Source organism: Stomoxys calcitrans, chromosome 5 (genome assembly GCF_963082655.1).
Source record: "Stomoxys calcitrans chromosome 5, idStoCalc2.1, whole genome shotgun sequence".
Classification (NCBI taxonomy): Eukaryota; Metazoa; Arthropoda; class Insecta; order Diptera; family Muscidae; genus Stomoxys; species Stomoxys calcitrans.
This window is the reverse complement of record NC_081556.1, coordinates 99,229,972-99,253,093: the sequence shown is the minus strand read 5'-3', so window position 1 is coordinate 99,253,093 and position 23,122 is coordinate 99,229,972. Positions and strand designations below refer to the sequence as shown.

General features: G+C 41.1%; 1 protein-coding gene across 5 annotated transcripts in view; it reads left to right on the top strand.

Moving 5' to 3' along the window:
* The window catches only part of LOC106088583 (filamin-C), a 231,617-nt gene extending 221,535 nt beyond the window's left edge, over positions 1 to 10,082 (top strand). For all 5 annotated transcript variants that reach the window (XM_013254171.2, XM_013254168.2, XM_013254169.2 and 2 more), the window contains 4 exons: positions 3,538 to 5,611; positions 5,675 to 7,167; positions 7,226 to 7,405; positions 9,951 to 10,082. In XM_013254171.2, coding sequence (XP_013109625.2) covers positions 3,538 to 5,611; positions 5,675 to 7,167; positions 7,226 to 7,405; positions 9,951 to 10,082 — 3,879 coding nt within the window. The remainder of the gene's footprint in view (positions 1 to 3,537; positions 5,612 to 5,674; positions 7,168 to 7,225; positions 7,406 to 9,950) is intronic.
* The last annotated feature ends 13,040 nt before the right edge of the window (positions 10,083 to 23,122 follow it).

Here is a 23,122-nt window from a genome sequence, read left to right as displayed (position 1 = left end):
GACCTACAGATCTCAATGTTAACTCAGAGAATACTGAAATCTGCCTGTTCACATACGGAAAACGAAGGAGAGCCATTTTGACGCATCACGTTTCTTCAATAGAACGAATTTGATATCTGCAACATCGAATACTTAGAAGTGATCTTGGACTGGAAACTTAATCGGAAGTGTCACATTCAGAAGCTTACCGAGAAGGCTTACTGATGTGGGGCGCTATGTAGACAGGCCGTGGGCTCGAGCCGGGACCTGAATATGAGGAAAGTCCACTGTCTCTACAGGAGCGTGATTATACCAGTACTAACTTAAGCCTCAGCAGTTTGGTGGACTGCGTGGAACGTAGAGACAATGCAAAAGGTTCTGAAAGTATGTCGTCATGCCATGGGCGGAGCGATGAGTACCACGCTCACTTAGGCACTGGGGACTACTCTAGATAACCCACACAATAGACACACAGAATAAGTGTGAGACTTAAGGCGATGGGAGAATGGACAGGGGAAAGGAGCAGGTTACACAATCACACTATAGTTTGAGGCGACAATAGGAAACTTGGAAAAACTTGAAGAGGCTTTCGATCGGATACCTGAAACGACACTTCAGTTAGATTGCGATGCGCTGCTGCCAGCGGTACAGACTTGGATTTACGGAACCCTGGTATTGCCATGTGGAAGATCATGCTACACAGATGGATCAAAGCTAGAGGGCAGAGAGAGCCTAGAGGTTTACATTGAGAACCCAGGGACTGAGATCTTTTTACGACTGCCTGATCATAATACGACCCGTGATGACCCGGGCGATCACGGAATGCGTGAGGTTGTGTGATGTTAACGCAAGTACGTCGACTGGGTACATCTTTACGGACAGTAAATTGATGGTCAGTTGATTATGTAAAGTTTCCTGTACATATCTCTATCCGTTAAAAATTCCCAGAATTATTTCCAAAATTTTTCGATTTGGCAACACTGTGCACCGTCGGCGGTGAGTCTTAAACTCATCGGCGGTGAGTTCTAAAACTCTAGTACAAGTCCCCCTATCCAGTGCCTTCTACAATGCCAGTGCCCCATATGTCAGCACTAGTCTCAAAATGATTGACTCCCCATTTCCTATCAAATATTATCCGGCTTTCTTTCTCGCCAGTTTCACTTTCAGACCATTTTGAATCTCTGGCTAGAACTAGGTGTAATCCCATCCAGAGACGGGAGTGTGATATTAAAGATGTTTTACTTCCAAGTGAGAAGTAAAAGTTTTTTACATTAAAATAATTTTTTTATATTATCAAAGTCGGAAAAACATAAGCCTAAATGGGGATCTGGGCTTTGCGTTTTAAGTCTAAAACTCGTCGGCAGTGAGTTCTAAAACTCTAGTACAAGTTGCTCTATCCAGATCCTTCCACCATGCCAGTGCCCCATATGTCAGCACTAGTCACAAAATGATTGACTCCCCATTTCCTATTAAATATCATCCGGCTTTCTTTCCCGCTAGTTTCACTTTCAGACCATTTTGAATCTCTGGCTAGAACCACCTGGTTCTAGCCGTCCCATCCAGAGACGGGAGTATGATATACAATATGTTATACTTCCAAGTGAGAAGTAAAAGTTCTTTACATTAAAAAAATTTTTTTACATTAATACCCAAAAAACCCATTTCGGGCAAAGATGATTTTAAAGTCGCAAAAACATAAGCCTAAATGGGGATCTGGGCTTTGCGTTTTAAGTCTAAAACTCGTCGGCAGTGAGTTCTAAAACTCTAGTACAAGTAGCTCTATCCAGAGCCTTCCACCATGCCAATGCCCCATATGTCAGCACTAGTCTCAAAATGATTGACTCCCCATTTCCTATCAAATATCATCCGGCTTTCTTTCCCGCCAGTTTCACTTTCAGACCATTTTGAATCTCTGGCTAGACCCGTGAGATGGGATTACACATCCAGAGATGGGAGTATGATATTCAATATGTTATACTTCCAAGTGAGAAGTAAAAGTTTTTTACATTAAAATAATTTTTTTACATTAATACCCAAAAAACCCATTTCGGGCAAAGATGATTTCAAAGTCGGAAAAACATAAGCCTAAATGGGGATCTGGGCTTTGCGTTTTAAGAAATCGAAACGTTTTTCGAATTTTTAAGAAAAAAATGCTCATTTTGAAGTGCACACATTTAAGTGGGTATATCTTGTTTAAATTTATCCTAAACTGCATCTTTCATATGTCCTTTTTATAAAGGAAGAAGAAGAAGAAAAAAGAGATATTTAAGGGAGTTTTTTCAATAACAACTAATCAATGAAAATACTTTTTTTTACCAAAAATCCACTTTTCCACATTTTTCACAGTAGTCCGTGTCATTCATATTCATTTGACCATAGGCCCAGTCCTCAAGAAATAATGGACAGGAAGCTCATTATGGATGAGATGTTCTCCCAGGATTTGTTGACTATTTCCGAGTGGGGTTGAATGATCAGAGAAGACTATAATCCACAGAAGACGCATTGCTGTTTCTTGTCTCAGAAGCAGTTCACTGACCCACTAAAATAGACATTGAGAATTCAAATGCTCTTGATGTTCTGGGAATGAAGATACATTCCATTGTTCGAAGCAAATATTCGAAGTGTCGAAAGAGGCATTCAAGCGTTTGGGCTTTCTTAGTCTGATCTTCTTAATATTTATACTACCTACATCTGGCCGAGGATGGAATATAACTCTCATATATGGGCAGGAGCTCAAAAGTTATCCTTGGAGCTACTTTACCGGGTTGAGCGGAGAATGATGGTTTTGATTGGGGACTGTAGGGTATTCAACTCCCCTGCTTTTCTTAAACATCATCGGAATGTGGGTAGAGTTGTACTGCTCTATCGTTACTTTGATGCAATGTGTTCCGGCGATATCCGTCTTCTTATTCCTGACGCTAGAATATTCACCTGGTATACAAGACCTGTCAGGAACTGACACCCATTTGTAATTGATTGACCAGTTGACCGAACAATGTATAAGCGAGAAAATTCATTTTTCGCGCGAACTATTCATATGTCGAATCGACTTCCGGCTAATGTCTTTCCGACCAACATTGACATTCAGAAAATTAAAATGGATATTAATAAACATTACTTCCTCTTTCCCCCTTCCAAACCTTAGCTTTTCTGATTGCTAACGCAATGTATATATAGGGGACATAACCTATTGCCTTAAAATTTTGCACATGATCTCGTTTACCCCTCAGCTCTAACCATTTCAATTATGGCATATTTTTTACTAGTTTTTCTTCGATTCTATCCCACTGTGCGGCGAGAGGGTAGTTCGGTCCCAGCAAAAATGTTCGTATTATTGGAAGCACTAACATTTTTGGGTGCTTTCTGAGGCACTACACTACTATTGCAAGAAATAATTTTGCTCCAATGACCTAAAAGATTTACAGAATATTTAATGAGCAACTCTCTAAGTTGGTTTCAAGATCTGCCTATTTTATAACTTTTGTTTTATAAATAACAGAAATAGTAATCCTTTAAACTAATATTTAATAATGCTTTTTTTTTACCGCCCCTCTCTAGGTTTATGATGTCACAGCCATCAAGGTGAAGAACGTCAGCAACGGAACTGTGGGCAAACCTGTCACTTTCCTTGTCGAAACATCACAGGCTGGTCCCGGTAATCTGGAGGTAACTGTGAATGGTGGTCGTGTCCCCACTTCGGCACAAGCCCAAGGCCAACATACGTACGCGATAAGTTTCACACCAAGAGAGGCTCAAAATCACACCGTGGAATTGAGATTCAATGCACAAGATGTTCCCGGCTCACCTTTCACCTGTCGCGTTTCGGCAGCAGCTCGCATACAATCCCCAGAGACTATGGACAAAGTTTGCGTGGGTCGCATATTCGAATTCGTTGTGGAGTCAGATACAAAGCCCACTGTGGAAGTATTGGGTCCTGCCAGGCGTAGTGTGCCCGTTATGATCGATGATATACACATGGGCTACAATGTAAAATTCGAACCGGTGGAGGTGGGAGATCATTCGGTGGAAGTGCGTTTGCCAGGAGGTGGCCATGTGGAGGGAAGTCCTTTCTTGCTGAAGGCCTATTCTGCAGAAAAAGTGGTGGTTACCGATATCCGCCCCGGTGTGGTGGGTAAAAGTGTTAGCTTTGGCATAAATGCCAGCCAGGCAGGAGCAGGAAATTTGGAAATAATCGTTGCTGTCAATGGGAAGAATGTACCCAATTTTGTGCAATCCGAAGGCAATGCCCGTTTCAAGGTCAATTTTAAGCCCACAGAGGCAGCTGCGCACAGTTTATCGGTACGCTTTAATGGTCACCCGGTGCCAGGCTCTCCTTTCACCTGTCACATAGGATCGGCCCCCATCAGCTTGCCCAGGGCTATAGCCACAGGGGAGGCATTGAAGCAAGCAGCCATAAGAGTGGACAATACCTTTGATTTGGATGGTTTTGAGAATATAGAGCCTCAGGTGTTTGTGACTTCTCCCTCCGGGGACAATATACCCGCACATGTACAGAATCAGGGAGGTGATTCGTACAGCGCCACCTTCCGCCCCAATGTGGTGGGACGTCATTTGATAAGTGTCACGGCTTCGGATCAACACATCAATGGATCACCTTTCTCTTGCAATGTTTTTGATGTTTCAAGAGTTACCATAAGCGGCCTGGAGCAGCAGTATGGGCCTGCCGCCCTGGGTATACCGGTCACCTTTAGTGTGGATGCTGCCGGAGCTGGTGAGGGCACCTTAGAATTGGTGGTTTCCACCGACACCAGCACTGTCAAGGCTGAGGTGGTGGCTTGTGCCCGTGGCCTATATGATGTGACCTTTGTGCCCCAATCCACTGAGCCCCATTATGTCAATATAACATTCAATGAGATGGCCGTCGATGGCAGTCCCTTCCATGTGGACATTCAACAAAATGCTCAGACCATACAAATCGGTAGCTTGGCCATGATTGATTTCCCTTCGGATGATCAAATCGCCGAAATCATGGGTCCTGATCATAAGCCTGTGCCCTATACCATCAATCGCCAGACTGCGGAATTCCGCACCCATATGACCGGCAATTACTTGATACGCTTCATAGATCGAGAGACTAGGCAACATATTGGAACCCGCACACTGACCGTCTTTGATCCTTCGTTGGTAAAAATCACTGAAGTGGGAGAGGCTTTGTGCCATCGTCCAGCCAGCATTTCTGTGTCACTCAATGAAGCCGGTCAGGGTGATTTGTCGGCCTATGTCAAATGTGGTGCTACCGAGGTGCCTCACTCCATACGAGGACCCTCCAAGAATGGTGTCTACGAAATTATCTATCACCCCACCAGAGTGGCTCCCCACAAAATCACCATTTTGTTCAATGATGTGCCCATCTCCTTGAAGCCTTTGGAAATTAATGTCCTGCCTGCAGGAGCGGGCAAGGAGATAAGTGTTAGTGGTCTGGGTTTGTATCAAGCCAGGGTGGGCAAGACCACATCATTTGCCATTGACACCATAAAGAGACCAGCAAGAGAGTTTGATGTGGTGGTGTCGGGACCAGGAGGTCAGGCATTGCCCGTCAGATGCTATCAGACCAAGAGTGGTCATTTGCAGGCAGAATTTACCATCAACAAGCCAGGACAATGCATAATAGGTGAGTTTTGTAGGTGGGCTATAAATATGCCCTTCTAATATCTTTGGTTGTTTTTATTTTCAGAGGTGTTGCACCAATCCAAACCCTTGCCCGGTAGTCCCTTCACCTGTGAGGCCTTTGACACTTCCAAAGTTTCGGTGCAAGGCATTCCCAAGGCTTCCATGGCTTTGCATAGCCCTATTGCGTTTAGCGTTCGCACCGAAAACGCTGGTTTGGCAGAATTGGAGGCTTTTGCTGTATCGCCCACAAATCAAAATGTGCCCGTTCACATCAACGAGCAGTCGGAGGGCATCTACAGCGTTGAATTTGTGCCCACCCAACCGGGCAATTACAAACTCACTCTCATGTATGGTGGCGAGACACTGAACAGCTCTCCCTATACTTTTACAGCTTCAACCAATGGTGCTAGAACCGATACCCGTGCAGCTGGCAATGGTCTGGAGGTTTGTCATCGCAACAAGGAGGCCTCGTTCATTGTCTATTGCCCTGTGCAGCCGAATGTACAGATTGAACGCTCCGATGAGTTTGGCGAACGTATCGAGCCCAAAATCAAGGCTCTGGGCAATAATGAATGGCGCATATCCTACACCATATTGTCGGTGGGTCGTTATGAGATTAGGGCCAGCTGTCCCAATCGCGGCAGTTTGCCTGGCTCCCCTTGGCACATATCTTGTGTGGAGTCGAGCAAAGTTTCCCCCGTTGGTGGTTGGGGTACTCTGTTGGATCATGAGGGCCGTTTGATTTTGCCAGCTCGCATAGTTTTTGATGTGGAAAATGCTGGTCCCGGTGAACTGAGTTGTACCATTGATGGCATTGAGATACCTGTGGATAAGTTGCCAGATGGCAAATTGCGCCTATATATTAGTGGGGATAATATGACGCCTGGGGAACATGATTTGGAATTGACTTGGAGTGGCCTAACAATAGTTCAGTGTCCACGCAGTGCTTTTGTTACAGGACAGCAGGCGGCCGATAAGGTTGTGCTAACCGGGAGGGGTCTAGCAGCTGCCCAGGCGGGAGAAGCAGCCCATTTCACCATTGATGCCACAGATGCCCCTGCCGGTAGACCAGAAGTTATACTGGTGCATCAGGACAATACATCGGTGCCGGTTAGTTTGGCTCAACCACGACCCAATGAGGCCATATGGCTGGGCTCCTACACACCACAGAAATCTTCGTCCGGCTCTCTTACGCTGTCTGTCAAATGGAATGGTCGCTTGGTCAAAGGTTGCCCCCTGACTGTTGCTGTGGGCTCCTCCATGGATGCCTCCAAGGTCATATGTTCGGGTGAAGGTCTACGTCATGGTATTGTTGGCAAAGATATCAAATCATGGATTGATACGCGTCGTGCTGGTCCCGGTGAATTGACAGCCCACTGTGCTGGTCCCCGCAAAGTGGCCTATTGCGAGTTGTACGATCATGGCGATGCTACGTTTACTCTGAACATTAAACCCCAAGAGCCAGGACGTCATGTGCTAACAATTAAATATGGTGGTCAGAATGTGCCTGGCTCGCCGTTTGCCCTTAAAGTCGCAGGAGCTCCCGATGCCAGCAAGGTAAGCAGATGTTAGGGAAATTTTAGTTGAAGTCTCAAATTTTGTCTTGAATTTACAGGTACGTGTCTATGGTCCTGGCATAGAACATGGTGTGCTGGCTACCTTCCAATCCCGCTTCATTTGCGATACCCGTGGTGCTGGTGCTGGTCAATTAACCGTACGTGTACGTGGCCCAAAGGGAGCCTTCCGTGTGGAAATGCAAAGAGAATCGCAAAAAGATCGAACAATTTTGTGCAAGGTGAGTGTGATATAGTGTTACCTTTAGCGATAAATTTTTGTGAGAGGAGGAGAAAAGATTACCCACCGAAGTACGATAAAGTTTGCCATATTTTATTATCCCTCTCCGTATTTGGCCTTTTCATTCCAAGCTTTTTCATAACGACTTGGTATCCAAGTCTCCATGGATCTTGGTTGAGGTCTTCTCTTCCTAAAAAAAAAAATTTGGTATCCAAATTTCGGATGGGGTACCAAAGGGGCCGCCTCACCCTAAAACCAACCAAACATATATTTATACCAATCACGACAATATGGGACTCAAATGAAAAGTATTTAGGATAAGAAAACGTATCTGATATCCAATTGTTGGACCATGTGTTAGGGGGACCACCCCAATCCCCAAAACACCCCTAAATCGGGGATATTTACCGACCATGGCAATATGAGACTTAAATGAAAGGTATTTGCGAGTAGAATACGAATCTGATATCCACATGTGGGACCACTTTTCTGGGGGTCCACCCCTTCCCCAAAACACCCCCCAAACAGGACTTATTTACTGACCATGGGAATATGGGGCTTAAATAAAAGGTATTTGAGAGTAGTATTCGAATTTGATACCCAAATATGGGACCAAGTGTTTGGGGGGCCGCCTCTCCCCAAAACCATCCACAAAGGGGACAAATTTGCGACCATAGGAATATGGGGCTCAAATGAAAGGTCTTTGGGAAAAGTCTTGGGAATCTTTGACTAACAGTTTAACAATATAAGCGCCTTTATCTGAAACCCCTATATGATCTTTATTGGTCTACGAATTTAAGTTTGGATATAAGGTGTACTCCATTCTTAAAGTACTTTATTTCAGCCCGATATTCTCATGATATCTGATTTAGAGGTGTTTTTGGGGTTGAGGTGGTCTCCCAGACACATGACCCTGAAAAAATATCAGCATCGAGCTCTTCTTCCAAATACCATTTATTTGAATCTCCCATTGCCATTGGTTTAAGGGGAGTTTACACGATGAGACGTCCCCCAAACACATGACCCCAAAATAGGTTATCAAATTCGTTTTCTAATCTCAAATACCTTTTATTTGAGACACATATAGGCACGGTCGAAGCATTTTTACCCTTTGGGGAGTGTTTTGGGGAAGGGGTGATGCCCTAAATACATAATCCTAATACCTGTGTTTGAGCCCCATATTGCAATGGTCAGTAAAAAATTGCTGTTTGTGGGGTATTTTGGGAAAGGGGTAGACCCCCAGAAAATTGGTACCCAAAGTGGTTATCAATTCTTGCTCTACCCCCCAATTACTTGTATTTAAGCTCCACATTGACATGGTCGGTAAATACGCCCGATTTTCACTCCTAGACCCACTGCAAGCGCATTTATTGACCAATCTTTTGTACAACGCTTTCCTCGACGACTTCCACAATATCCATAAAGTTTGATCGAAATCGGTATCGTAGTTATTACATTTTGAAATCGTAGTTATTACATTTTGAACATATTTGCTTTGCTCGAAATTTGATACAGTAATTTTAATAACCTATATGAATACATCCAGCGGAGTCCATCATAATTGGTTCAGAATTAGATATAGCCCCCCTATTGTATTTATAGGGTAGGTATAGGGTATTATAAAGTCGGCAACGCCCGATTTTTGCCTATCCTTACTGGTTTTGTTTTATGAAAAGTGATGGGACTTTGTTCACGATAACCAGTAAAAGCGTGCTAAGTACGGCCGAGTCGAATCTTGAGAATCCACCACCATGGATTCTACTAAAAATGTCTACAAAATAAATTTAGTTGAGAGGCATACATTTATTCTACTTACCAAACTTCTGCCAAACCAGCAAAAATTAAAGTTTCTGCGAACCGAACAAGGTTAATTGGGAGATCGGTTTATATGGGAGCCATATCAGGTAATAGACTGATTTGGGCCGTACTTGGCACAGTTGTTGTAAGACGTAGCAGAACATTGCGGCTTGTAAGGACTGAAGAAGTGAAATCGGGATATCGGTTTAAATGGGTGTTTTATCGGGTTATAGACCGATTTGGACCGTACTTCACACAATTGTTGAAACTCGTAACAGAACACCATATCAAAAATTTCAGCCAATTCGAACAAAACTTGCGGCTTGTAAGGGCTCAAGAAGTCAAATCGGGAGATAGCTTTATATGGTTGCTATATCACGTTATAGACCGATTTGTACCGTACTTGGCACAGTTGTTGAAAATCATAACTGAACACACCCTGCTAAATTTCAGCCAGATTAGTGTACCCCCATCCTATAGTGGTGGGTATAAAAAGAAGAATTTGTGACGAATACAAAGAATGGAAATTTCTTTAAAAAAAAGCAATTTTGGCTTAAAAGAAGTTTTCAATTTTTGCGTAAAAGATCCATCCTTCACAAAATTCACGCTAAAACAGCTATAATTAAAGGTAGTTCAGCTGGTATTGCACTTGAGGATCGACTCCCAATCTCGCTACCAACTAAGCTTAAGATATTTACTAGAAACCAAAAACTTTTTGTAACTCTACCTCTCTCTTTCTCTCTTTTCAGTTTGATCCCACCGAACCCGGAGACTATCGCGTCGAAGTGAAATGGGCTGGTGAATTTGTACCCGGTTCTCCATTCCCCGTCATGATATTCGACACCGAGGAGGAGCTACGAAGGTTCCTTCAGGGTATATGAGGCCAACACAGCATTAGCACCATAATATTGCCAAACCCTGCCCTCAATCTTTCACAACACCAAACGCAAACCCCACATCATCAATCATCAGTACACCACCAGCAGACAGCAGCCACACCAATTATGCCACTATTTTCGCATCACCAACAAACGCTGCTGCGTCTCTCGCCGCTATACCTAAACGGCAATGGCTTGAGCGGCTATATGGGAGCCGCAAGCGGCGGTGGCGGTAGCAGCGGCGGCGCTGGCGGTGGCATTGCTGTGTGCTTTGGTGACAACAGCAGCCGCGCTGCCAGCCAACAGTATCTGAGTAATCCGGACTTGACCTATGACATGGGCGGCTCACGCTCCTGCCTAAATCGCAGTCGATGCAGGCAAGAGTCCAGCTGCTCAATACTCTGACTTACATTACTTATATAATTCATAGAATTGTTAAATTATTTTATGTTTTTTTTTTTTTGTATTTCTTCTTTTATTGAGAATATCTAATTTATGTTTAGAGCTTTTTCATAAACAAGCAAAACTTTAATGTCTTTTACATGCATATATACAATACAACGAAAATATGATAGTTTAAAAACAACAAAAACACAACAACAATGCATATACTTATTTAGAAAACAAGTATACTGACTATTGCCTTATACACTTTTTTTTTTCTTTCGAAAAAATTACACTTTTAATGCTTTAAATAGAACAAAAACAAAACACAGAGCTACAAAATTTTGTTTCATAGAAATGCATTTTCTTTCATTTTTATAAGAAAATGTTTATTTTTTTTCATAGTTTTTTTGAGTTTTTATTTGTGTGACTAATACCTAGCTTTAATCAAGAGTTTTATTAATATAAACAATATATTTAATTATGACAAACATATTTTACCTATGATAAAAAATAATATGCATATATAAAAATATATATTTTTTCAATAATGATGCTATATTTTGTTTGTTTCCACACAAATATTTAATGAGAACCAAACAAAAATTTCTTTTGAATAAAAAAAAAATATTTTATACACCTCCGTTTGCCGGTGTGCTGTTTTATTATTAGGGGATATAGCTGAATCTTTGCGGAAAAAAGCTCTTAAATAGTCATAGTCTTCATGGAGGTCTGAGACTTCCAAACTGAGGCCACAGCCATCACGGAAGGGGAAGATGGTCGCTGAAAATGGTAAGGAGCCGCCCTCTTACGCCAGAGTGGCAAGCAAGCACAACAGAGATGAGTTGACTTATGCAGTCATCTATGGCGGCTGTGGATCCGCTAGGATTCCATCAGATCATCGGTTCCAAGTGGAGGATCTGGTTAACGATCGGATTTTCGAACATGTGTGGAACTCTGTAGAGGGCCCACAGTCATAACGGTAGGGGAAGATGGTCGCTGAAAATGGTAAGGAGCCGCCCTCTTACGCCAGAGTGGCAAGCAAGCACAACAGAGATGAGTTGACTTATGCAGTCATCTATGGCGGCTGTGGATCCGGTAGGATTCCATCAGATCATCGGTTCCAAGTGGAGGATCTGGTTAACGATCGGATTTTTGAACATTTGTGGAACTCTGTAGAGGGCCCACCCATACAAATGATGAGCTGAGAGTATAGAGGGGACATCTTTTTGCTGCGTTTTGCATCGGCGGAATGTATTGATACCGTCAAACAGCTCGTCAGAGGTATACACGCTTCCCGGGAGGGCGCAAAGCTCGACCTGGGAAGAAAAAGAAGGATATCCCCCAGCTCACAAAGGCTACGGGATGGGGCAGTAAATTTGCGACGTAACGCATGTTGGGATATCTGGGCAAGCAAAACCAAGGTTTGGTCGCAGAGAAGTGGGAGGAAGAAGGAGGAAGGAACTCTCTTTGTGATTGACATTCAACAAGTCTCCGTGACAACTTTGGCTAAAACTAAATGCATGGCGCTCTACGGGAGCCAAGCTGTTTTTTTTCAAGATTGGGAAGACTAGGATGGGCATTCTGCGACACCAGGCCGTGCAGTGGCAGGTGATTGAACACCGCCCAATAAACAGGGGGCCGACAACGAGACAATCACGGCATTTCTCAATATTGGAAAGACTAGGAGAAGCAAAGATCCTAATACTAAAATATCAGGCAGTGCAGTGGCGAGAGACCCAACACAGCCTAACAAATAGGAACCCGACGACGGACCCATCACCGACTTCAAGATTCGGAATACTGGGATAGGTACAAATGCAAATTTGCTCATGAACATTTAATTAAGGAACTGGGACAAACTTCCCCCATATCAATGAGTCCGATACAATTTTAGGCTCAATGATAAGGGACCTCCTTTTTATATACGAGTCCGAACGGCACGCCGCAGAGCGGCACCTCTTTATAGAGTAGTTTTTACATGGCAAAGTACTTCAAAAATGTCGCCAGCATTAGGAAGGGATAACCACCGCTGAAAAATTTTCTGATGTTTCTGCCAGGATTCAACCCCAGGCGTTCAGCGTCATAGGCGGACATGCTAACCTCTGCGCTACGGTGGCCTGCCCACCACCGACTTAAAGATTCGGATTACTGGGATAGGTAAAGATCCTAATATAGAAACATTAGGCAGCGCAGCGACAGGAGTCTCAATGCAACCCAACGAACAGGGAACTGATTATGGTACCATCACCTACTCCCAAAAAGTCAATTTACTTAAGATTTGAAAGGCTAAGATAGGCTCAGATCCTAGTATTGAAACATCAAGCAGCACAGGGAATCGAAACCCAATACAGCCTAACGAACAGGGACCCGACGATGGAACCATTACCGACTTTATAAAGAGTCAGAGGACTAGACTAGGCAAAGAACCTAAAACGATGACACCAGGCAGTGCAGTGACAGAAAAGTCAATGCAGTCTAAAGAACAGGGAGCAGACGAGATGAGATCATCATCTACTCCCAAGATGCCCATTTACTGGAGGACCAATGATTGAGGTAAACCAGATAAACCTCCAGCGGAGCAAGACTGCTACATCACACGCTCTGATGGAGAAAATCAGCAAGGGCAAGACTCATATTGTCTTAATTCAGGAGCCATGGACGGAACAAAGTTTCTGGACTGAACCATATCAACCAACAATTATTCTATGTTAACACTGGTACTCAGCCGAGGACCTGCGTTATTTGTCATAAAAGTTTTAATTATATATTTTCCCCAAAGTTGTCAAAGTCGGATGCAACAGTGGTGAGACAGGGAGATGGTGGAGCATACCTGGCATCACTTTATCTGCCTTTTGACTCTCCGACACCGCCACCCACGTCGGAGCTGCAACGGCTGGTGAGGAAAGCAAAACAGAGAGAAAACGAGGTACTAAAAGGGTACTGGTACTACCACCAAATTTTGTAGGGTAGTACCAACAATAATAGGAGAGTCCAAGCCCTGGCAGAGTTCTAGAATACTATCGACCTAATAACACTTAATATTTGTAACACCGCTACCTTTTTAATAGGATTAGGTAGGAGGTATTAGATGTTACAATATGTTCGGAAAATCTAATCGATGAGGTTTAGGATTGGAGGATCTCCATGGAACACTCTTTCTCAGACCATCGCTACATTAGGTTTAAAATAGCACGGCCAGCGCCGAATCTGATAAGCTTCCGTAATAAGTTTAAAACCAACTGGCCAAAATTCGGAAGACTACTCAGAAGAAGACACAAGTTTTTAAGATAATTTAGATTGTCCAAGCATAGAAGACATTGACGACAATGTCAACAGGATTACAATTGGACTAGTGGAGTCTTTCGAAGATAGTTGTCCTTTTCAGGAAAGGAAATCAGCCCAAGAAAACCCCTGGATGACCGGGGAGTTTCGCAACATTGAGAAAGAGGAAGACTTGTGCAAGATAATTTAGATTGTCCAAGCATTGAAGACATTGACGACAATGTCAACAAGATTACAACTGCACTAGTGCTTCCGAAGGTAGTTTCCCTCTTCGAGAAAGGAAATTAGCCCAAAAAAACCCTGAATGACCGGGGAGTTTCGCAACATTGAGAAAAAGGTCCGCAGAATGTTTAACTGAGCATGTCATAAAAAAGCGGAAGTATATTGGGATGTGTATTACACACGGCACAAGGAATACAAAGTCCAAATGATGTTTTATGCAGGCACCTACCACGATGGCTTAATCCTGCAGGGCTCTTAACTCCGGGTGAAAACGATGCTTATGCCAAAGCCCCCAGACATAGCCGAAGCTAGCATGAGTACCAATTCGAGCTCACGTTGTCTGAACGTGTCCTCCCCCTTGGTTAGGAGCGTAGCACTATGCAAAACTCTTTCCGTTCTATGGGTTACGGCACCCGGCTGAGTACATGCAACTCCACACTGAGCATCGAAATGCCCCTTGATGCAAGCACCATCCCGTAGCAACACGTCATTCAGAAACAATCAGAAATCAGGTGACATAAACCGAAATGACTCAGGACAAGTCTGAGCCAACACAGGAGTGCCACCAAAATATTCAAACACACGGTATGCAGAATGTTAGTCACGAGGAATAATAAGTCTCCTTCCTATCGGATACAACATACTCTCGAGCGTACTGTGTGAAAGATTAAAACCTAAAGTCAATGATATAATTGAGCCCTTTCAACGCGGCTTTAGACCTGGTTAATGCACCCTGTATCAGATATTCACCTTGCGCCAAATCCTGGAAAAGAGAAGGACAAATCAACACCTACCATCTCTTTGTTGACTACAAAGCCGCCTTCGATACTCCTTTACGTTCAATGGTATTTCAAGCCATGTCTGAGTTTGGTATCCCTGCAAAATTAATAAGACTCTGCAGGATGACACTTGCTTGTACGCGTTCCTCAGCAAGAATAGGAAAGAATCTCTCCGAACCATTTAATACCAAACGAGGTTACAGACAAGGAGACAGCCTATCGTGTGATGTCTTAAATATCCTGTTGGAGAAGATTATACGAGATGCAAAAGTGAATACATATGACACACTAATCACAAGAGAACACATGCTACTCGCCTATGCCGACGACATCGACATCATAGGTCGGTCTCCGGAAGTAGTAACTGCAGCCTTTAAAAGAATCGAAAGAGAGTCAGTGAAAATGGGTCTGGCAGTAAATGGAGATAAGACGAAATAGATGGTTTCAACTCCCAAAAAGCCCTGCACAACCGAGCAGATAAAGAAAATGGAGAAAGTTGGGAACCATAACTGTGAAACAGTCAGTAACTTTATCTACCTCGGCACCGCCGTAACCGAAACGAATGACACCAGTTTTGAGATTAAGCGAAGAATAATACTGGCAAACAGATGCTTTTTTGGACTAAGTAAGCGGACAGACGAAGATTACGCAATACAAGACACTGATACTACCCGTGCTGCTATATGGTTCTGAAGCATGGGTACTTGTGAAAGCAGTTGAGGCAGTGCTTGGAGTGTTTGAGAGAAAGATTCTTCGTAAAATATATGGACCAGTTTGCGTTAATGGAGAATATAGGCGACGTATGAACCACGAGCTGTATGAAGACGATAGCATAGTTACACGCATAAAAATACTACGGCTGCGTTGGCTAGGTCATGTTGTCAGAATGGATGAAGAAGCTCCAGCAAAGAAGTCTTTTGAAGGCAAACACGGTGGTACACGCAAACCAGGAAGACCAAAAGCCCGATGGAAAGATTTTAGAATAAGCGCAGAAGATCGAGGCGCTTGGAACGCTATTCTCATGTTTGGTACGGCCGGGCCGAAACTTATATGCCCTCTACCATGGATCACATTTTTCTAGTTCTTTTCCCGGTATCTCGTTTTAGGCAAACAAAGGATTAATGAAAAAAAAAAAGAATTGCCATGCTATTGGACCAAGTTATGCCGTAATAAGTATAAATGTTGGAGACTATAGTAGAAGCCATTGTGTAAAATTTCAGCCAATTCGTATAAGAATTTGTCCCTTTAGGGGCTCAAGAGTAAAAGAAACAGATCGGTTTATATGGGAGCTGTATCAAGCTATAGACCGATTCAGACAATACTTGACCCGTATGTTGAAGGTCTTTGAAGAAGCCGTTGTATAAAATTTCAGCCAAATCGAATAATAATTACGCCCTCTATAGGCTCAAAAGATGTCAAGATTCCAGATCAATTTATATGGCAGCTATATCAGGTTATAGACCGATTTAATACAAATTAAAGACAGTTGTTGGAAGTCACAATGAAACATGTCAGGCAAAATTTCAGTCAAATCGGATAAGAATTACGCCCTCTTGTGGCTCAAGAAGTCAAGATCCAAGATTGGTTTATATGGCAGCTATATCAAAACATGAACCGATATGGCCCATTTACAATCCCAACCAATCTGCACAAAGCTGCTAGCTTTGCTCCTTTGAAAGTTAGCCAGCTTTCGACAGACAGACGGACGGACATCGCTAGATCGACATAAAATGTCATGACGATCAAGAATATATATACTTTATAGGGTCTTCGACAAATATTTCGAGGAGTTAAAAACCGAATGACGAAATTAGTACACCCACATCCTATGGTGGATGGTTTCAAGGGTAAACCATCCATGGAGGGTAAAATAAAAATGAAGAAATCAAACGATATTGTAGCTTCAAATACATCACTGGATTAACAGATAACAAAAGCTTAAGAACTTTAATGAACAAAACAATCAACATAAAATATGCATACAGAGCGAATCCAACAAACAACAAAATATTCTCCAACGTCAAAACTCCAATTGACAAACAACAACAAAGCAATGTAGGAACTAACGAACAAAGCTGTGACTTAATATATGTAGGAACAACAAAACGAACGGCGTTAAACAAGAATGGGAGAACAAAGAGCTGGCATTGAAAAAGGAACACAGAAAACAGCTTTGGCGCAACATAATTTGAAAAGTGGACATAGGACAGACTTAGAAAATGTCAAAATATTAGATAAAGAAAACAAAGAGAGAAAGAGATACACTTTAGAAAGCCTAAGAATACAACAAAAAAATAGAGAGGACGATGAACTTGAAAGAGGACACAAACAATATTAGCATAAGTTACGGTGTTGCAATAAAAAGATAATAAAAGTCGTGTTTGTTAATGAATGTGCTTTTGACGAAAAAAATCATGTGAATATATTCTAATTTATTGTAAGTTAACTATGTTTTCATGAAGATTTGAAATTAATGTAATGTTTTAATTAAATAGACGTATACCCTGAAGATGTCAACAAACATTGACGAAACGTTGGGACAAATGAAATAAAAAGGAATTTTTATTTACGGAACTAGACTTAGTTAGAGCTTAAGACAAAGTTGAATAAAATTTAATTGGACCAAGAAAATATGAATACAAAAAAATTTTGGCCGACCCGGGGACTCGAACCTGGGTTTGCATGACATGGGAGTTTTGTGCTTTCCATGGTAGCAAGCCTATTTGAACAACTACCTCAACTAAAAAATTTGTTGAAAGTTAACAAAATTTCAATAATAATTTCGTGGACAGTTCGGCATGAGGTCATGAACAATTATTAAAACCAGGTGTCGGTTTTTTTTTTTTAATTGTTTTATTTTAAATTTTTCCAATATTTCGAAGACCGCCGGTAATCTTCATCAGGGAATGGATAAATTTTAAAACAAGTGAACTTATTTCTTACACCACACAAGAAGTCTGAACGTCTTGCCACATGCTCCGACAGTTCCGAAAGAATTCTGCACGATTTCCGTCCGTCTTTTCGGTTTTTTTTTTTTAATAATTCTTCCAATAGTTCGGAAAGATTTCTGGACTGTTTGTGTAAGGAAATTTTTGTTCCGACAGTTCTGCAAGAAGTCTGAAAGTCTTGTCAAATTTCCGGACAGTTCTGAAAGAATTCTGAACGATTTCTGTACGTCTTTTCGGTTTCTTTTTTTAATTTTTCTTCCGACAGGATTTCATTTCGACAGTTCGGAATGAATTTTGAACAAAGTCGTAACTCCGTGTTTTATGTTTTTGTTTTTTACAAATTAATTTGTTTGAACCGTTAGGAATTTTTATTCCGACATTTCTGATGGAATTCGTAACGAATTCTAAACTTTGGCGGATTTATTTTGGTTCGTTTGTGCTTGCTTTATTTTAAATACCTACAGAAATTTTTTCCGATTTATTCGAATTCTGGCGAGGGTAGGCATGCAGCATAGAATGCATATTTACTTAACATGTTTATTTGTTTATGGTACTTTGAAACTATCTTTTTACTGTTGTTTATTTTTACTTCTAGGTAAAGAATGTATTCCTTAACAATACCATAGATGATGTTGGTAGGAAAGTAGGGTTTCATTAAAAAGGGGAAGGACGGAAAAGATAATGGCTTGCTGTTCATGGTTGTGCTATTTTGTCGTCATAACTGTTGTGCTATCTAAACGCAACAGGTATATACCTAGCGGTCGGTCATGCAAATCACACACACGCACTCATACAAACGTGCGTGGCTGCAGTCGATGGTACATACTTGTTAGTAGTTATTCAACCAAACAAATGGTCATCTCCAATCACTTACAGATGACATTATTTCTCCTTTGATGGTTATTCGAAGTCAAGCTTATCTATCGTTCGCATACAAACTCCGTGACAAAGAGATTAACCCTCCGATGGGTGAGAAGGTCCCTGAGAGCTTTTTGCCTTTTCAAACTGAAATTATTCCTACTTCGGCGACTACAACTCACCCCAAAGTGGCGCATCTTTTGAAAAAAAATCAAGCCGATCGGATCATTACTTTAAGAGTTATTGAGGTTTTAGTGAGAATAGTACGCGGACGTGTAAGAAGGTCCGTATCGACCTTGTACTGAATTTCACTAATAAATGCATGCTTTTGGGCATTATTATAATTTTTTTATTGTTTCAACACATAATTTACATGTTCTGAACACAAAGACCTAAACTCAAAGACATTAGGGATGATGATGATAAAAACAAAAAATTCTAAGAGCAAAAATACACATTCGAATTTCGAAGAACAGCAATACACACATATTTTTTTAGTCGTGATTGAGAGAGCAACAAAAGTACATGTGCACCGAATGTATGTAAAAAAGGAAGAGCACCACCAACATCACGCACTCATTATCATAACGTGGTCGACTTCAGAAGATAGAAATCAGGACCAATAGGAAGTAAACACGACCACTATACAATAATGCGTTCAATCATGACAGAGGAAATAATACACTTAGTGCTACGTGAAACAAATCGTAAAGGCAGGGAGGTTACAGCTGCATGGAATTTGGCGAATCCCGCGAAGAAAAAGGAAAAAGTTTGACGCCTTTGTAGCTATTCTTTTGTATGCAGGACTCACAAGATCAAAGCATGAACCAGCTATGGAATTATAGGACGCGACGCGTTGCCCAATATACAAAGCTGCGTTGTCGTACGATCGCTTCATGTGTATAAAGCAATTTATTCGATTCGACAATAGAAAAGGACACTCGACAACAGCGACTCATCAACAGCAAAACTGCGGCTATTGACGACATTTGGGAAATGTTGCAACATAACTTGGCAGCAGCTTACACTCCTCATGAAGCACTAACAGTTGATGAGCAGTTGTTCCCTTACAGAGGCCGGACCCGCTTTACACAATATATTCCGTCAAAGCGAGCTAAGTATGGTTTGAAAGTATGGTGGTTATGTGACTCACAAAGTTATTATCCTGTGAAGGGAATGATATATTCTGGAAAACTGTCGAACCAACAACGGTAGATAAACCAAGTGCAGAACGTAGTGCTGGATCTTGTGGAAAAATATTTAGATGCTGGCCGTACTATATACGCGGATAATTTCTTTAGCACTCCTGACTTGGCGCGTATTTTGTTGAGGAGGAAGACCGCATAAAATAGATATGGCACACTAATCACAAGAATAGATATGTCACACTAATCACAAGAGAGCACATGATACTCGCCTATGCCGACGATATCGATATCATAGGTCGGTCACCGGAAGTGGTAACTGCAGCCTTTGAAAGAATCGAAAGAGAGTCAGTGAAAATGGCAGTAAATGGCGATAAGACGAAATGGATGGTCTCCACTCCCAAAAAGCCTTGTACAACCGAGCAGATAAAGAACATGGAGAAAGGTGGGAACCACAACTTTGAGATAGTCAGTAACTTTATCTACATACCTCGGCACCGCCGTAACCGAAACGAATGACACCAGTTTTGAGATAAAGCGAAGAATAATACTGGCAAACAGATGCTACTTTGGACTAAGTAAGCAGTTTAGAAACAAGGCCACCTCTCGACAGACGAAAACTACACTTTACAAGACACTGATACTACCCGTGCTGTTATATGGTGCTGAAGCATGGGTACTTGTGAAAGCAGATGAGGCAGTGCTTGGAGTATTTGAGAGAAAGATTCGTCGTAAAATATATGGATCAGTTTGCGTTAACGGAGAAATAGGCGTCTTATGAACCACGAGCTGTATGACGACGATAGCATAGTTACACGCATCAAAATACAAGGGCTGCGTTGGCTAGGTCATGTTGTCAGAATGGATGAAGAAGCTCCAGCAAAGAAGTCTTTTGAAGGCAAATACGGTGGTACACGCAAACCGGGAAGACCAAAAGACCGATGGAAAGATCAAGTTGTGGGAGACACCTCGAAACTTGGTGTCAGATATTTTAGAATGAGCGCAAAAGATCGAGGCGCTTGGAACGCTATTCTACGTTCGGCTAGTGGAAGAAATATTCTGTCATAGCCAATTAAAGTAAAGTAAGTAAGGAAGACCGCAAATGTTGGTACAGTGCGCTACAACAAAACATTCATTCCACAAGAGTTCAAGAAGAACCCGAAGCGCACCATCAATAGTACATTATTTGGGTTCAACGAGGGGGATATATCATTATGCTCAGGCCACACCATGTGCCCTGAACAACCATATAACCTCCTATCCAAGGATACGCAATGCGATGGAAGCGTTCGATGTCAGGGTAAGACAAAATCTTCAAATTCAAGAATAGAATATATATATATATATATATTGTAGCAGCACCACTTAACAACGTTATTAGCAATTTATAAATGTTATGTTAAGTTTATGTATGTTAAATGTATTTCGCGGTATCAAATTACATTGTTATAAACTGTTATACAAAAACGTAAATAACATCGAGAGAGGCATATCTCACTCCATGTTTAAGCTCTCTATCTCACAAATACAGTGATATGTAACTACATTCGTGTAAGAATGCTCTCAACATCCAAACGATCATCGTTCTGTCAGAACTCTTTTAACTCACCTGTTTAATTGTATGCTCTGTTCTTACTTATATATTTTGATGTTAGACACGTGATGCATTTTTGTAATAGGCAGATAATTTGTTGTAATTTGTTGTTGTGAAATTCGAAGATGGATTAATATTATGACTCTTGAAAAGCCTATTTAAATGAGAACAACGTTTGTAAAATTGTCATTCCTTCGCCAACTCTTTTTTTAATAAAGACAAAGAGGAAAATTGAACTGTGTATAATTTTTGGAAGGCACTGATAAAAAAAAACAACTATTCCCTAAAAATAAAATAAAATTGAGTATACAGCCATAAGAAGGCCTGGTGTCTATTGTGGCATATACCAATCGAAGAACTGTACTGGCGAGCTGCCTTGCAAGTTCTCGAATTAAATAAAAAATTATTATAAAAAATAAAACAAAATTCAAAACATCTTTAAGGTGATTTGCCCTCACCTTACAATATATATATTTGTTATTTATTTTTCTTTTCATTTCAGGTATTACCAAGACCGATGGAAGGCAATGTACCGTCGTTTGCGGCTAGGTCAAGTAGACCGTCATGTAGGCTTTGCCGTTCTGAGTACGGGCGGCAGCGGAAAACGCGGGCATACTGCTTCGGCAGGGGCAACGCTGTTTGCGGAGAACATAGCACACTTTTACATCGCTGCAACACTTGCGCACAGGGCAGGGGACAAGAAGTACACGCTCAACAACAATAATTTTTAAATTTTTTATAATTCAAGCAAAAAAAAAAAATTATTAAAAAATTGAAAAAATTATTTTTGTATGTAGAATTTAGTTATAAACAATAAAAACAAAACAAAAAAAAATCAAAAAAAAATATATGAAAAAAAACATGATTTACAAAAAAGGTCCCGTAGGGACCTTTTCACACGGCCGTGAAGTTCAGAACTGTCACTCATCGGAGGGTTAAAGTAAAATAAAGTGATAAAACAACAACAACAGAACTGTTTGAACAAATTAAAAGCAGAAGAAAACTGAATTGTACAAACAAACAAAAAAAAAGCATTTTAAATTGTTTAAAATAAGATAGTTTCAAATACTTAACAACTAAATAATCACCTTAAAAAGGAAACCCCAAATAAGAATACTTACGTAAAGAAAACAGCGAAATTACAATTACAACAACATTACATACTTACCCTAAAAATCCTGAAATAAAAATTATAAAAATAAAAAAAATTACTAACTGTATAAAAATACAAAAAAAGAATACATGCTTTACCTAGAAGTAAAAACAAACAATAATAAAAAGATAGTTTCAAAGTATGATAAAAAATAAACATTTAAAGTACAGGTAATTAAATATGCATGCCATGCTGCATGCCTACTCTCGTCGGGATTCGAACCCAGACACTCAGCGTCATAGGCGAGCATGTAAGCCCTATGCTACGGTGGTCTTCAACGGTTCACAATTTAAAATACGCAAACAAGGAAAAACAAAAAAGACAAATACATTTGAAAACGATGCAGATATCATTCAGAATTGTTTTCAAACCTTCGGGAGAAAATGTCTGCAGGTATAAAAAATATGTTCCACAAAAACGAAAGCACAAAAAACTAAAATAAATCAGCCAAAGTACAGAAATCGTTACGAATTCTATCAGAACTGTCGGAATAAAAAAGTTGATTGTTGAGAGGAGGAGAAAGAAATTAGCATAGGTTGCCTGTTTAGGTAAATATTTTTTATTCTTATTTTATGGGTGCGTTTCTCTGAACAGATCATTTTGTTGTTGTATATTTTTGAGAATATAAGGTTTGAATTAAGTGCTTAGAACAATGCAGTTGTAAAGAAGAAAAGG